Below are 14,931 nucleotides of genomic sequence, written 5' to 3' on the forward strand. Positions count from 1 at the left end.
AAGAGGACACCCAGAAGAAACGGATTAGGCCAAATATATTCTGACTCTGTACAGCTCAAACAGCCGAACTCTGAAAATGCAAGGTATGATGTTCAAAAAGTTCGGCAACTGTGCAACTTGCCTTCTCTGCTCATTATTGAAATATACACCCTGTCTGTTGTAGATATTATTGTGGGTTGCACTCTCTTTTTGTAGCAGCAATAATAACTGATTTTAATTAGAGAGAAAATGCATACAATATATAATGGGGGCTCCTGTGGCCAAGAGGATCTTTAAGGTCTCTCTCAAACAGTTTCCCTTTCTGGATTAGTATTCATCGCAATTGTAGCCCCGTTCCCAGTGCGGCGCACCGGTTCTTTACAAGAGTGACACAACTTTTAATAGCCGGGATAGAGTTTTGGAAGAAGTTCAGTGAATCAGGCAAGGGAACGCTGCTCGTTTATCTTCATTCCCGAGCTCCCTCCAAAGTGTGTGAACCCGTAAACCCAGCCAGGGGTGGCGAGGGAGGACCTGTCGGAACATCTCAGGCCCTTTCCTAGCAGCCAGGGGTTGCAGTCTTTACTCCGGCAAAACTCCCATTGACTTCAGCGACAGTTTTGCCGGGTAAGGACGGGAGAATCAGCCCCACTGTGCAGGTGCACTGTCCCAGCCAATACCCACACTCTCCCTGGGCAGTTATTTCCCGGGCCGGTGTGTTTGGATTTGGTAACAAGGAGCTGTCCCTAAACCGGGCGGCTCTCGGGAAGTTTTTGGTGGCTGAGCCAGGAGAGTGGCCGATATTTCTTACCTGGGCACGCCCCGCACACAAACCCTGGGGGTCTGTTTGCACAGTGATGGAGACCCGTTACTTTTGTCAGGGTTACTCAGCGCCCGCCCCACCCCATCTGACCCCAACGTTTAAGTAACCAGCTACAGACTGTGCATCGCCCCCTCAAACTGAAGTGCCCCTTTGCTGCATTACTGCCCCGTGGGAAGCACGGCCGAGCCACGGATTCGCTACAGACGCTTTAATAAAATACCAGGTCCCGGCAGGATGGACATTATGAGGTTCAGTCCTGACGGGTCCTTAGCCTGGTGAGGCATTATGAAGACCGTGTTATTCTTTGATGGCTCACTATTAACACGTGTTTGTGCCGCTTAAAAGCAACCCCTCTTCTTCCTGCCGACTGACAAGCTAGCGGTGCGGTGTGAGTTGCAAACAAGACTATGTCGCTATTCGCTGATCTTTTTGATTTCCTGGCAGATTTCCTATTCATCGCACTGGTAGCTTAAAACTTCTTGAATATCGTTGGGCATTAGCTATATTTTTCTGTTGGTATCCTATGGTTGAAAGTGCGCTAGTTGTTTGTTTTAAACATACCGGCGGTTTTTAGCCCGCTAAAGACTGGCATTTAGCCCTTTAACTCTGCAGGTGTGTTACCTGTTGCTATGCAGAAGATGGGGTTTTCCTTCCTGTTTGTTATGCATTTGTTGTGGGGGTGGTTTTTATTTGCTTGCTACATATTTGTGTCAGCAAATGTTAGACTTTAAATTATGCTCAGATAATTCGGATCATGTTAGGGCAGATCAGTAATTGCGATCACATGCTAATTCTAAAGCTACATTCTAAACTATTTTTCACAACTTCAAACATGTTTTAATGTATTTAAAGAAAATGTAGGGGAGAGGGTAAACCGTTTTGAACAGACTGAATGCTGGGGATAATAGTTCAGTTAAATTACTGATGAACTGTAAAAAAAAAATACATGCTTCCCTGTAATTATCTTTGAAAGAAGGAAAGAGAATTATCATTCTTTGTGGACAGGCGTCTTCATATTAAAGGGTTAATTTAGACTCATCTGTACATAGATAATAATTAAAGGGGGATAAAGGCTTTAAAGGGGAAGGTTTTAAAAATGTTTTTAGCGCTCTAACAAGGACAACTTTCCTTGAAGGCGAATATAACCTAGTACTTATTTAGCATTGGAAATAAATAGTCATCTTGGTATAGAAAATGTAAACTACATGTTAGCCTGCATTGGCCCAGCAGTGGTTCTAAGCTTAACACGTTCAAGGTGTTTCATTATCAAAAGGATTTCAATTTTTCTCTGAAGCCATTGATAACAGAAGCAAAAAGAATGGTTTCGGCAGACACTTCCATCAGCAGAAATGTGATCAGCCTCCGCCATCATCAGAAACATCAGAGCAAGGGGGGGGGGGGGAAGTAGCAAGAAACTAAAATGTGCAAATTAGGAGAAGTGCATGAGGTTCCGTGGTAATCCCGCTTCGAGTGAAGCAAGGGCTAAAACTTCATTTCGGTCATTGCCATTAGTTAACTAGTGCCGCTGCCACAGCTCAGCCCAGCTTCAGCTTTTAGTTCGGTGGAGGCACATAACCAGAAGCAGACGATTTTATCTTTTTTATGATGTAATCAAATAAATTAAAGTAGACGTGTGGAGGGGCACACCTACGTTTGAACTTTTTAAAAAAATTAAATGAGTTCTAAGGGATACTCCCAACCTCAGGCTTTCTGATGTGCGTGCAACAAGGCAAGGCTTTTTGAATCCAGCCTCCTCATTGTTGCTTTAGAGATTGTTTTAAATAGAGTAACCTTTCCCTCAATACCCTGCAATTTGTGGGGATGAGAAGGTGGCAAAACAGCGCGTGGGGTGGGGAAGAGTTTTGCAGGAGGGCTGGGTTTCAAACAGTGGATTTAACAGGCACTAATTCTGCTTGTAGCAGAGATGTAGGTGGATACTGAAAACATCTTCCACCGGGGTGTCCTACTTTAGCAATTCTAATTAAAAGGGAGTTTAAAAGACGCAAAGAAGGAGCAGGCTGTGCTTTATTTCCAGTGGGCGTGGAGAGAGTATCAGACACAAAACGCTTCTAGCTTGTTCTAATGTGCACCTTTGTTTAAAAAAAAAATCAAGCTCGCCCTTTGATATGAACTAATGTATTTTTAACTGAATTTCTTTCTTCTGCTGTGTGTGATCTGATACCTACCGTGTGGCCCTGGCCCACTTTCAGCCCTGCAGGTGCCCTGTATTGTGTGTATTCCTGAAAGGCAAGGGGAAAGTCTTGCATCTAGCACTCTCGTGCCCTATGCCTGTGATCGTCAAGTAAACGTGTCCGAACTAGGGGTCAGCAAACCATGATCCCCTCCCGCTTTTGACAGCTACCCCAGCCAACAAGAGTTGTGGCTTTGTAGGCGCAGTGCGGGGAGTGGGGATCTGACGGTCCAACACCTTGAAGCAATAAGGCAGCCGGCTTGCCGCTGCCGCTTTTCCACGGCTGCTTATTGAAAAGGAGGCTTCACGGCCACCTATAAATGGCCTTGGATCCAAGTCACTTTTTCCACACGAGGCAGCAAAGTTCTAGCCAAGGCACTGCAAGTTCTCCCTGCTATTGTACGCGCGCTCGAGTCTAAACCATCTGTGTTTAAAGCCCAGCATGACCACTAGTGCGCCAAAACCCGCAAGTGATCGGGGGATTCCGAAGGGCTCAAACACAAACACGCTCTGGTTTTCACTGCACTTTGATCATGGGGGTGGGGTGAGGCGGGAGAACAAATACAGACACTCACCGTGCTCTTTGGCTTTCCAGAGTAACTCCTTCTCGCTCTCTTCTTTGTGTCTAAACGAAGAGAGTTTCCACCCCGGGCACACAGCCTGACGCCCTGGATCACCCCGACTGTTAATTTAATGCCACACTAACCTGGGAGTGTATGATTGGAGCTCAAGTATTGGTTTAGAAAAGCTGGAAGCGAATTCACTCTCCCACGCCCCGCATTCCCCAGCTGAGGGTCTTCCAGTATTGCATAAAGCAACATACCTACCTTTTCAAGAGTCACATTTCCTATTACAGGTTGCATTTTGCTCCAAAGAGTCATCCGTGCACTATCTGAAACGCACATGCCGTGCCCTGCATGCGGTGTGTGGCTTGATTTCACTTGACTTATTGTGTCACCCTGAGCTTTGTGACTGCCTGAAAAGCCTCACCTATCGGAAGAGGCAAGGCAAGACACCGGACAGATCGGGGAACAAACTCTAAACCACCCCTCAGCCACCCCACTAAAATCCCTATTCCCTCCACGTGAAATTTGATTTCTAAGGCGGGCACCTACTGCGGGAGAATAATGGAGACCAGGATAGCAGAGCGCACTGTGTGATCTGTGTCCGCCCTCTCCCCTTCAAACTGTATTCACAGCCAGCCAGAGAGAGCATTGACTCCTGTGTGCAGCATTTCCCACCTGTCTGTGCATCACGCTTGGAGCTGTCCGCTAGTCACTTCTATATGCGAAATCACCAAGCCCTCTTCTTCTTTTTTATATTCCTTCCACCCACCCATCCCCGGGTTTGGATTAATACCGATGGATATCCCGTATCGCTACCCGGGTGATTGTCTAGAGGGCTAAACGCGACAGGAAAAGAAAGGGGGGAGGGATAACCTACGTTATTTTTCTGTTACTAATTCCCAGTCGGATCGGACTCAAGGGACAAGGCGATCGCTCAATAAACCCTCCTTCTCTCTCCACCACGGCTTCCTTCCTTCCTTTTCTCCAGCACATTTCGCCCCCCCCCCCCACCTCCCACGTTTACTTCTCCCTCTTCGTGAGGCATAAACCAGGCAAACTAAAACTTTATCAAAAATAGGGAGAAAGGGAAAGGACAGGCAAAAATTTAAAAAAAAAATAGAAAGGCGGAGGGGGAGGGGAAAAAAAGACAGTGCCTCTGTCTGATCACTGACCATCTGTGCAAAAGGTGATCATTGTTAGGTACTCACATGGCTGGATGGCAGAGCAGCTCTTAGCAATTAATAAATCTCTCAGCTTGAGCTCTTCTTCCCCGGGTTTGATTGTAGCTCTGTGTGTGTGTGTGAGTCTCTCTCTCTCTGTCTCGCTCTCTTCCACACACAAAACCGGTCAGATGCTTCAGGACCGGTCACTTTGCAAGGGGAACAACACGGGAGGGTTTGTATTACTCCAGGTTCGTGTGTGTAGCCTATAAATACCGAACTTTTTGATGGAATCAGCTAACAAATGAGAGGAGAAGGCGTAATTTTGCGCATGGAGCCCCCCTTTCTCTTTGTGAGATTAAAAACCCCCCAGGCAGCAGCCAGGGCTAAAGTTGTGGGTGTGTGGGAAGGAATTGGACTTTATTGGGATTGTGTGTGAGGGTTTGGGTTTGTTTGTTTGTTTGCTTTTGTTTTTTTTTTCCTTAGGACATTTATATTAGCCCCCCCCCCCCGCGCCTCTCCCTCCCAACCACTGGGAGAAACTGACCTGGATTAGCACTGACTTTCACTCCAAGTGGTCTCTGTGGTGCGTTTGATGGGTTTTTAGGAAGGAGGGGTCAAGAAAGCACATACCTGTCCGTGTGGAAGTGAAGGAGATGGTGATGGCTCAGGCGGGGGGGATTAGTGAGTTTACCCTCACTTACTTGAAAAATATAAAGGGGAACGCTGGAGAATGCAGCCTGAAATTATTCGAAGGGGGATTTTATTTGGGAGAGAATGGACGGAACGGAGGGGGGGGTGGTGTCTGGCTGGGGCTTTTAACCAGCCGCCCATACACACATCCCACACAAAACAAACCACCGAAAAACACCTCAGTTTGGAGCTTTAAGGCGCCCAGGAATCCTAGAATGCAGGAGCGTGTTCAATTATTGGCACCAGCTTCGAGCCTGACGGGCAGGGGGCTGGGACATACCCCCCAAAGAGGGCATCTTGGAGGGTTGTTCTGTAAATTGCTGCTTACTTGGTTTGCCTGCATCAGTCTGGATTTCTCTCCCCCAGCTGGGATCAATTCCTCAGTTTGACTCCTCCTGCCTGAGCTAGAGGAGTGATGTGAGGTCCAGGGACAGGTTTCCTTGCAAAGACAACCCTCTTGTTGTTTAGGCTGTGTGGCTGCACAGGGGTATGCCCCTCGTTGGGGTTGATTGTCTCTCTCGCTTTGGTGCCAAGATGTTGCTTTGTGTGTGAGGGGGATCCCTACCACCCTGAAAGCTCTAGCGGATACTACAAACAACCAAAGCCCCACAAGCCCTCTGCAAAAATCTCAGGTTGCACACCTGGAAGGGGACAGTGAGGGAGAAGGAAAATGCCCCCCTCAATCCAGTGCCCCTTTCCTCAGAGCCCGGGTAACAGTTTGGTGGTGTAGCTAATATAAACTTTTCCCTTTCGTGCCTCTCATTTCCCCCCTGCTCTCCAGTGTGTAGCTGGGGCTGGAAACCAGAGGAGATTTCCCCAGGACACAAGCGCAGCCCCTGCTTTCTCTGGGGAGCTGACCTGGCCTCACTGGGGTTTGTTCCCCTTTCCTTAGGGATCAGACAGGTATTTAGGCAAACTTTCCCCACCACCTTTCTCTGAGCTGGGGCTCCGTCTACAGGACGATGGTCTGAGCCTGGGCTGTGTCAGGCTATTGCTCTCTCTCCTGCGACCGGCCAGCTGGGTACGCCACTGGCCGGGCACTGTCCGAGGGACGTTCGCAGCCTCCGGGGGGAGTGGGCGGGGATTACTACCCTTCACCCAGCCGTGAGCTCTGCAATATATTTAGGCTTTTAAAAAAATCTCCTGCATAAACCCAAACCCCTAATTTAAAAAGACTCAAGAAGAAACAAACCCGAGAGCGGAGGGGTCAAGAGTCAGGTCGCCCAGCAAACAGCAGCAGCGTTAGGGGCCCATTCTACCCCTCGCTGCCCAGTCCGGCGGGGCTGGGGGGTCTCTGCCTCGTCCCAGCTCCTTTCACACCCGCCGCCCCGCTTGGTGAAGGTCCGGCGGGGGGTGTTATGGGGAGGTTGTGCGAGTTGACCCCCCGGCTTGCAACACGGAGTTCACAGAGTCGGACAGCAGCCCCTAGGCAGAGCCGCTCTTTTCCAGCTCCATCCTCCGCTTCAGAGCAACCCTTCGGCCGCACTCCCGCGGCGGGGCTGGGAAAGGACGTGTCCCTAAAAGCTAGTCAGGGCGGGGCTCCAACCCCCCCCCCTATTTTTGTGAATAGACTTAGCACTTAGCAGCATTGGCATTTGTCGGTCTCCAGTCCTAACGACAACTACCTATGGGGGGGAGGGGGGGCACTGAATTGCAGGTCCAACAGGAGCCCAGCCCTTGGAGCCATGCAGAGGTTTGCTCCCCTAGCAGTCAGGGGTGCTTCGGCTCTGGAAATTTCAGGCCAGGTGGTGCCGAGTGGAGTTTGTTTTTGCAGCGGGTGTATGTGTATGTGATGCCCCCAGACACCGTGTGTCACAGCCTTTCTGTGTAACGCCTCTTCCTATAAAGGTGTGGGCTCCGCGAAGGCTCGTGTGGCAAGCGGGGCTGGCAGCGTCGCCCATATTGAGCCGGCCTGTTCTGAAGCAACGTGCTGCAAAACACGAGGAAAAAGTGGCTTTGGGGGTGGAGGTTGGGTGGGTTCGTATTGCACTCTGTGTTTCCTGCAGCCTCTACACTGGTGCTGCGGGACTCCGCACAGGTCCTCCAATTCCACCACGGGGGGTGGGACCCCAAAGAAAGATCACTTTGGAACCACAAATGGTATAACACACACATCCTAGACTACACATTCTATGCCACTAAAATGCGTGTATATATATATACACACACACAAACTATAACTACACACTACATGTAATACAGTATATACTGTATACACTCATACGTACACACTCGCACATATAAAATACATAGTGAATGTATATATAGTGTGTGCATCATGTATATACAAGCTATAAGGAACATTATATTATATATTATATATATATAATAATAACAGCGGCCTTATTCAAGGAATAAGACCACTCATGCCATGTATATGTATACACACTATATACAGATATATAATGACTCTCTTTATAGAGTGTGAATTATATATAGTGTGTATACATATACATGGCATGAGTGGTGTATGGGCATTGCTATTCTCTGAATAAGGCCGCTGTTATCCGGTAGTGGGGATAGGGAAGAAGGAGAGAGAGAAATACCACCCCAGACATTAGCAGCTCCTTGTTTCCCTTTGCTCTGTGCTGGGGATATTAAAGGGTTTCTTCTATCAGGCTCCGAGACTCTCTCAAGTGATTTTTAGTCTGGCGCTCTGGTCTATCCATATACATTTCCAATCTCATGGCTCATAAACTATTAGCAAAAGGATTTCATTATTCACCTTCTGTATCCTACAAAAGAGAAAAAAATATATACTCTTGGTAACAACGAGAACGGGTCTGGGTTTAAATCATAGCCCCTTCTGCGGCTTCAGTCTGATAGCTACAATTCTAGCCAGTTTGCAAGGACCCGTGCAGCCTCCCTCTGTGCGTCTGTCTGTCTTTGGGTACAGAGCGAAGTATTTTTGCCATCGCGTGGCCCTACCCGCGCCCAGTATGCAAGCAGTGTCCTAGGGGTAGGGGTTGTGTGGAGATTGTTGTTCAGAGGTATCGAGTGCTGCATCATTTTAATGAAACAGAAGAAAATGAGGGGTCGTTTTTATTGCGTAGGGGAGAAATATTCCTAGGAAAGGAATATGTTGAAAAAAGATTCAGCCAATTTTAATAAATGAACAATTTTAAGAAGTGATTTTGTTGGCCACGACAATCCGATAAATCATTTCCCGGGGTGTGAAATACAAGCTCCCTCGTGCATACGTGGGGAATACACTCTAGCGAACCGAGGGTCAGAGACTAAGGAAGACAAGGCATTATCCGGGGGGTCATGGGCGGGGGGATTTCAGGGGAGGCAAACTGCTGCACTGAGGCCTGTAAATTGATACGGTTAGACTAAGTTGAATGCAAGAACAGGCAGGCAGTCAAGTTGCTGTGAATGGACTGATAGACCAGGGTGAGTATAAAAATATAGGGCCCGATCCTGCAGTCTTTACTTAGGCTAATCTGCCATTGCAGTTACTGGGAGCCTGGCTTGAAGCACCTGAACACAGAAATGTTAATACCCAGGGCAAACTCTTATTTTTCTCTTCTTTAAAAAAAATGGACTGTAGAGAAGTTTACCCCACGAGGTAATTATAAAAGCCAGGCTAGCCGTTTTAGATAGAGACCCACTTTGCAATTTTACACGGCGAAGCAAAATATTTCAGCCAAGTCTCAAGTCATCATCAACAATAGAGCAATGTACTCTCTCTGTTTAATATACATGGTGTGGGAAATGAAGGGAAAACAGAGCTAGCACCCGTAGTGCTAGAGGAAAAAAAATCAAATTACTATTTAATATTTTTGGATGATTGTGCAGGGCGTTCTTCAAAAATACTCCATATTTAATTATATCTCTAATGACTTTTTGGGGGGCTGCCATTGCTATTTCATGTTAAGAAGCGAAGGGCTTTCTACTGAGTTTTTACATTCTGGTATCTTCAAAAAGATTTTCCTTGCGTGTTAATTGCATGCTGTTAAGCACATCTGGGACTGCAAAGTGACCAATCTGGACCAACTTTTAATTAACACATTGACCTGATGAAGAAGCAGACTCCTTCAAAAATGTGCATGTTGTATAAATATAAACATCCTGCATAAATTACCAGGTTGGTGAGGATAATTACCAAAATGGGGAAGTCTTTGTGTACATGTTGGGAATATACAGTTATTTCACACACACTGGCCATGTTAATGAAGCCGAGTTTTGTAGTCGTGTTTTTGTACAGTCATTTAGACGAGAAATCAGAGAGAGCCCTAACCTGAAGAGGGATTTTAAAAATTACAGCCAAATCATGAAAGATTTAGTTTGAGGACTCCGAGAACCTGAATGACTGAGGTCCCTGTTGCTGTCTTTCAGGGTGTGCAGGAGCTTTGACTGTGATACAAAAGTTGCTCAGGTCCAAGTTTTAAGTCCTGATTCGAGCCAAGAGCTTTACCTGGAACTTCACCCAGTTTAAAATCTCTCCCTTTGCATCGTAAGGAAGTGAACGGAAAGCCCGAGGATTCTGTGCTGGGGACCGCTGTGCAGCGAGGGCAGAGGCGGCTGCAGCTTTAGAGGCTTCGTGCTTCGCCCAGGCTTCCTGGAGCCGGACACCTTGGAAGAACCATAGCTATGTACAGGCGATTGTAGCCGGGGGGTGGGAGTGGAGGAACTGGAGAAATTCAGCAATGTGCAAAAGGTAGAAGCAGCAGCAGGAAGGAAAGAAGGGTGGATGGATGGATCGGGCTACGGATGAGAAATACTCGTGTAGTAACTGAGCCACCAGCGTTTTACAGAGGGTCAAGACTGATAAAAACCTTTTGAAGTGTGTGTGTGTGTGTGTGTGTGTGTGTGTGTGTGTGTGTTACTTACGCAAGGCAAAAATAGGGGTCAGTGGTCTGAAATCTTAACCCCTTTTCGCTTATTTACTTTTATCTCGCTAATGTTTTTTGTTGGTCGTTCATTCCAGCCTACATTTGAAGTAGCTACATGCAGCCAGAGAGACTGGAGTGTATAACTCAGGAGTTAAATAGTAACTTCCCCTGCAGGTAATAATTAAAGGTATTGCGTTTTTTTTAATTCCCCCCTTCATAGCAACACAAGTTTATATTTAATAGAATAGACTGATCCTACAGAAACACTCATTAGAATCACCTCTGACCAGATACGACCTGTGAAGAAAACTGTTTTAAATTCGCTACGATCACAAACATTGGCTGAATTTCCCTCTCCGCGTTTATTTGTATTTAAAAGGGAGCTTTTAAACATGTGTTTTATAGGCGAGCTTGCCAGACCCAAACAAATCCAAAGGGAAGAGGCGAGAGAGATGCACACTGACAAATTCCAAGTGCTTCTTACATCTGTGGATTTAAGTCTTTACACGATGGAAGAAGAGGTTTAATTCAACAAAAGACTACAGGAAACAAAATCACCGATCCCACATCCGGGGGTTTGAGGCAATCCGGAAGAGCTCTGTCTTTTGGATCGGAAATCTCTGGCACGGCCCAGTGCTTTTGAAAGTTTTAGGGGCGCACACTGCTTTGAGATCATAAATTCATCTGCCACTGAAGTGCAGCACACACCTGAAAGCGAGGGAGAGACAAGAGCTGGCTAGCTCCAGCTGGTCCTGCATTTGATTGACTCTGGGTTGTTAACATGGGTGCTGTGGTGTTTTGATAAGAAAAAAGGAGACAGCAGTTTGGTTAAGAAAACTCTGGGTTGTTGAAGATGGCTGCAATTTTAAGCTAAGGAAGATGTTGTTGCTGGGACTCTTTACAATGCATTCCCAGCTGGTCCCTGCTATCTCATCAGTTACTGTTAGCTCTTAACTATTTTTCTAAGGAAATCAGACAGTGGCATGAACTTTTATGCAGCTTCAGGGCCTGGCCCCTGCAATTTATGTGGTCACATGAAATGCACCTAGCATGGGGTTTTGAAACAAGGATGAAGTCAATGGCCCTGATTTAACTAGTCACACAGGCAACACATTCTGTCTCCACAGAATCCCAGAGTTGTTCATCTCAGGCCTCCCATTGCAGGGCTGTGTATTAGGCCACTTCAGTTCAGGCTGAGAATTCTTTTTTCCAAACTGTACAGACAAACCCATAGGAGCCACAAAACTGAACTGTAGGCAGCTGTCCTGAATGAGTTTATTATTCAGACTCCCCCTTTCCTCTCCCCAACAATAGTTTAAATCACAAAATTTGAAAGAGCAGAGCTAGGAAATAAAAAAGGGACAGTCTGTCTAATATATATGCACTTGTGGGGCAGAGCAGCACAATACATTGGCAGGCCAGAGGGAGCCAGGTTCCCAGGAGTAAAGAAATAGGTTACAGTCTACTGGGAAAAAACCTGCTCCAGTGGGGGACTTAGAATTAGGCCTGGTGGGTTCTGTCCCCAGGCCTCATACTAACCCCGTTTCTGTTTGTATCCCTGTTTGTAAAACAGGCTAACAACACCTGCCCACCATGGGGCTTCTGTGTGTAGCTTTACTAACCAGTGCTTGAAAAAATGATCTGAGACCCTCAGAGGAGAGGTTCTATATGGGCAGTAGCGGCAGTAATGATAACACCACTTCTTATGAAGGTTCCCTGACACTTCCATGTCCAAGTCAGACCCTGACTTCAGTGACTTAAACTTTGCCAAAAGTTAATTGTTTAGGCTGAAATTTCCCATGCTGGGTGTTTGCCTCAGGCAGAATATGTTGGAAAATTTCAGCCAAAATGGTCCGACCATTTCTGAGAATGCGACATTGTTTAAAAAGTGAGCCTTTTTCTTTAAAATGCATTAGAAAAGCAACTTGAAATTTGGTAGAGTTTGTGCCAGGCATGAGCCTTTTGCTAGCTGCATGAAATTTCACTCAAATTTGGCCTTTAGTTTAGTGCTCATGAAAGGTGCTAGCCTGGTAGCCCTGGAAGCAGTATTTCTCTGTTTGTCTACTGATCAGGTACACCATAGACAGCAGAGCACTTCCCTGTCTTAGGGTCTGTCTACGTTAGAAATTCTACAGAGGCACGGCTGCTGCAGTAGCACTGTAGCATAGACACTTACTAAAGCGACGGCCGGGGTTCTTCCATTGCTGTACTAAATCCTCCTCTCTGAAGGCTTGTCTACACCTGAAACACTACAGCAGCACAGCTGCAGCTGCATTGCTGTAGCACTTCAGAGTAGGCATTACCTATGCCAACAGGAGGTATTCTCCCCTCAGTGTAAGTTATTCACCTCCGTGAGAGAGGGTAGCTAGGTCTACACTGGAGCTTAGGTTGGCTTACATCTACAGGGACATGCGATGGGCTTCTCATATCTTACAGGCCCTATTATGAATGATCTGTTATTCTAAGAACTGTCTAAAAGAAGAGATCATGGAAAACAAAAAATAGTTTACTGAATTTCTGAGAATTAGACTGAAGGCCTGATTCTAATCTCATGTAGATGAGTTTTAGATTGGTGTAACTTCTGATTTCACTGATGTTATACCTGCCATACACCACTGGGAGATCATAATGTACCACTACACTTCTATGAATATGAATACTGTTATGAGCCCTGGGTCTGATGCTGCACCCACTGAAGTCAACAGAAGTATTGCCATTGACTACAGAAATAATCTGTTCTTTAGCTAGGTGTACCTTGGAGTGCAAAGCAATAGCAGGGCCTACAGTGAATCACTTGAGTGCAGGGTTTAGATCTGTTACAGTGGGATCATTAATGACCACATGTGTGAAGGCCCTTGGCTTTATTGCTGCATGAATGAAACTTGCCTTTGCTTTGGACCCTTCCAACACAAACCTGGGGAAGAGAGAAAAAAGAAGAGTATAAGAAATAAGATTATTATCAGAGCTTTCTTGAACATGAGGAGCTCACTCTTCACTAGCAATTATTAGTTTATCTCTGTCACATTCACCTTTCTGGCATTATTTCCCTGCTGGATACCATCTTTGATTCAAGCAGCATCCTTTTGTAGAAATTGAAAGGCAAAGTTAGATGAAGGATGATTAGACAATTCCAAATTCTATCAGTGACTAGCTCTGTGGCCTTGGCCAGTTCATTTAGGGAATATTTTCAAAGGCACAAATGGCAGTTAGAAGCCTAACCCTACCGTCAATGGGCGCTAGGTGCTTTACTGCCATTTGTGCCTTTGAAAATCTGCCTTTTACTGAATCTGCATCTCAGTTCACACATTTTCAAAGTAATGGGAACAATAAAACTTGTCTACTTCACAGCTGTAATTATTGGTGGTATAGTTCTCTGAGTCCTTCCAAGGAAATATACCAGATAAACACAACTGTTATTGAAAGTTCTGTGTGATATAAACTGTAGAACTGAGACCAACACAACAGGAGATAGCACACACATTGACGGAGACACACAAATTGGTACCCTAGAGTATAGAGGACAGATGGGCCAGGACAGAGATGTTCAGCAACATCACAGTGTGGTCTTTCTTCTGTTTGGATGGAATGAGACTGTGATGATGAAGATAAAGGATCAGTAGGAACATATGTAGAACCTGATGATGAAGTAGTTTGACAATTAATGAGGCCAAGATTAATTAAAATATATATTACCTTCCAAAATCTCCATAAACATTCCCCGACTATCTTATTTCAATGGGTTTAATCACTGGTATCTGTGCCTGAAGAGTACTTTTTTAGAACTGTTCCATATTTTCTTCAATATCAATACTTCTGGGATGTCAGTTTTTCAGAATTTATCTGAGCCTTACATTTGGAGTTCCTGAATATCATGAGTTGTAAAGTAACCCAATCAAATGCTAGAGGCTAGATTTAAAGCAGAGGCAGAGAGTCCCAACAAAACATTGAAACCTAAAATGAATTAAAACTCTGGTTCATTGAGCGGAAAGACTAAAGATCTACAATGTACATAATTAATTAGACTCAAATGTACCAACTTCCTTAAATGTACTGTACTAATATTTTTAAACATGTGAGTGAATCAGGTCACAGACTGGAACAAAGTGTCTTATGAGCAATGTCCTCGTCAAAGTGAGTTTGAAGATAAGCACGCAAGTGCAAGGTCTCAACTCAGATAATAATATTTTTAAATAAGTGATCACTGTCCCGGGATTTCAAATTTGAATACATTTGTATTCAATTTAACTTCTGATAAATATATATAGTTTTAACTTCTGTTTGGTAATGTTCCTTTGTGGTAATAGAGTCCTGTTAGTGTTAAGGTGCACTGAATTATTTTTTCTTTTATTTCAGGGAATTATTTTTGTTTCGGTGTTTTTGGTTGCATATTTTATTTCTTCCATTTTTGCTGCTTTGGAATCCATTTCCCTCTCATATTGGTATCAAATCAGAGCTACAATTGTTTTATTCTGGTATAAGTGAGAGGAAAAATTAGTCTCTTCATACTATTTCTACTTTTCAATGTTGAGATTTTTAGAATCCTTTTGATCTAATATGGACTGTTCCTTTCCAAATGTGTGTTTCTGAGCCAATGATGTATTCTTACTGTATCACACAATCAAAGAGGGATGATCCTTAATGGGAGCAATTCAATGTTTGTACAGAAAATAGGTTGGATAAACACTCT

The 14,931-nt window shown here is 45.2% G+C and overlaps 1 protein-coding gene across 1 annotated transcript in view; it reads right to left on the reverse strand.

Annotated features, from left to right (window-relative positions):
* Positions 1–4,901, reverse strand: part of ESRRG (estrogen related receptor gamma) — a 468,749-nt gene extending 463,848 nt beyond the window's left edge. Inside the window, exon 1 of the mRNA XM_034764592.1 lies at positions 4,765–4,901. Within this exon, the coding sequence (XP_034620483.1) occupies positions 4,765–4,766 (2 nt within the window). The 5' untranslated portion in view covers positions 4,767–4,901. The remainder of the gene's footprint in view (positions 1–4,764) is intronic.
* Between the last annotated feature and the right edge of the window lie 10,030 nt (positions 4,902–14,931).

This window comes from Trachemys scripta, chromosome 3 (assembly GCF_013100865.1).
Source record: "Trachemys scripta elegans isolate TJP31775 chromosome 3, CAS_Tse_1.0, whole genome shotgun sequence".
Lineage (NCBI taxonomy): Eukaryota > Metazoa > Chordata > Testudines > Emydidae > Trachemys > Trachemys scripta.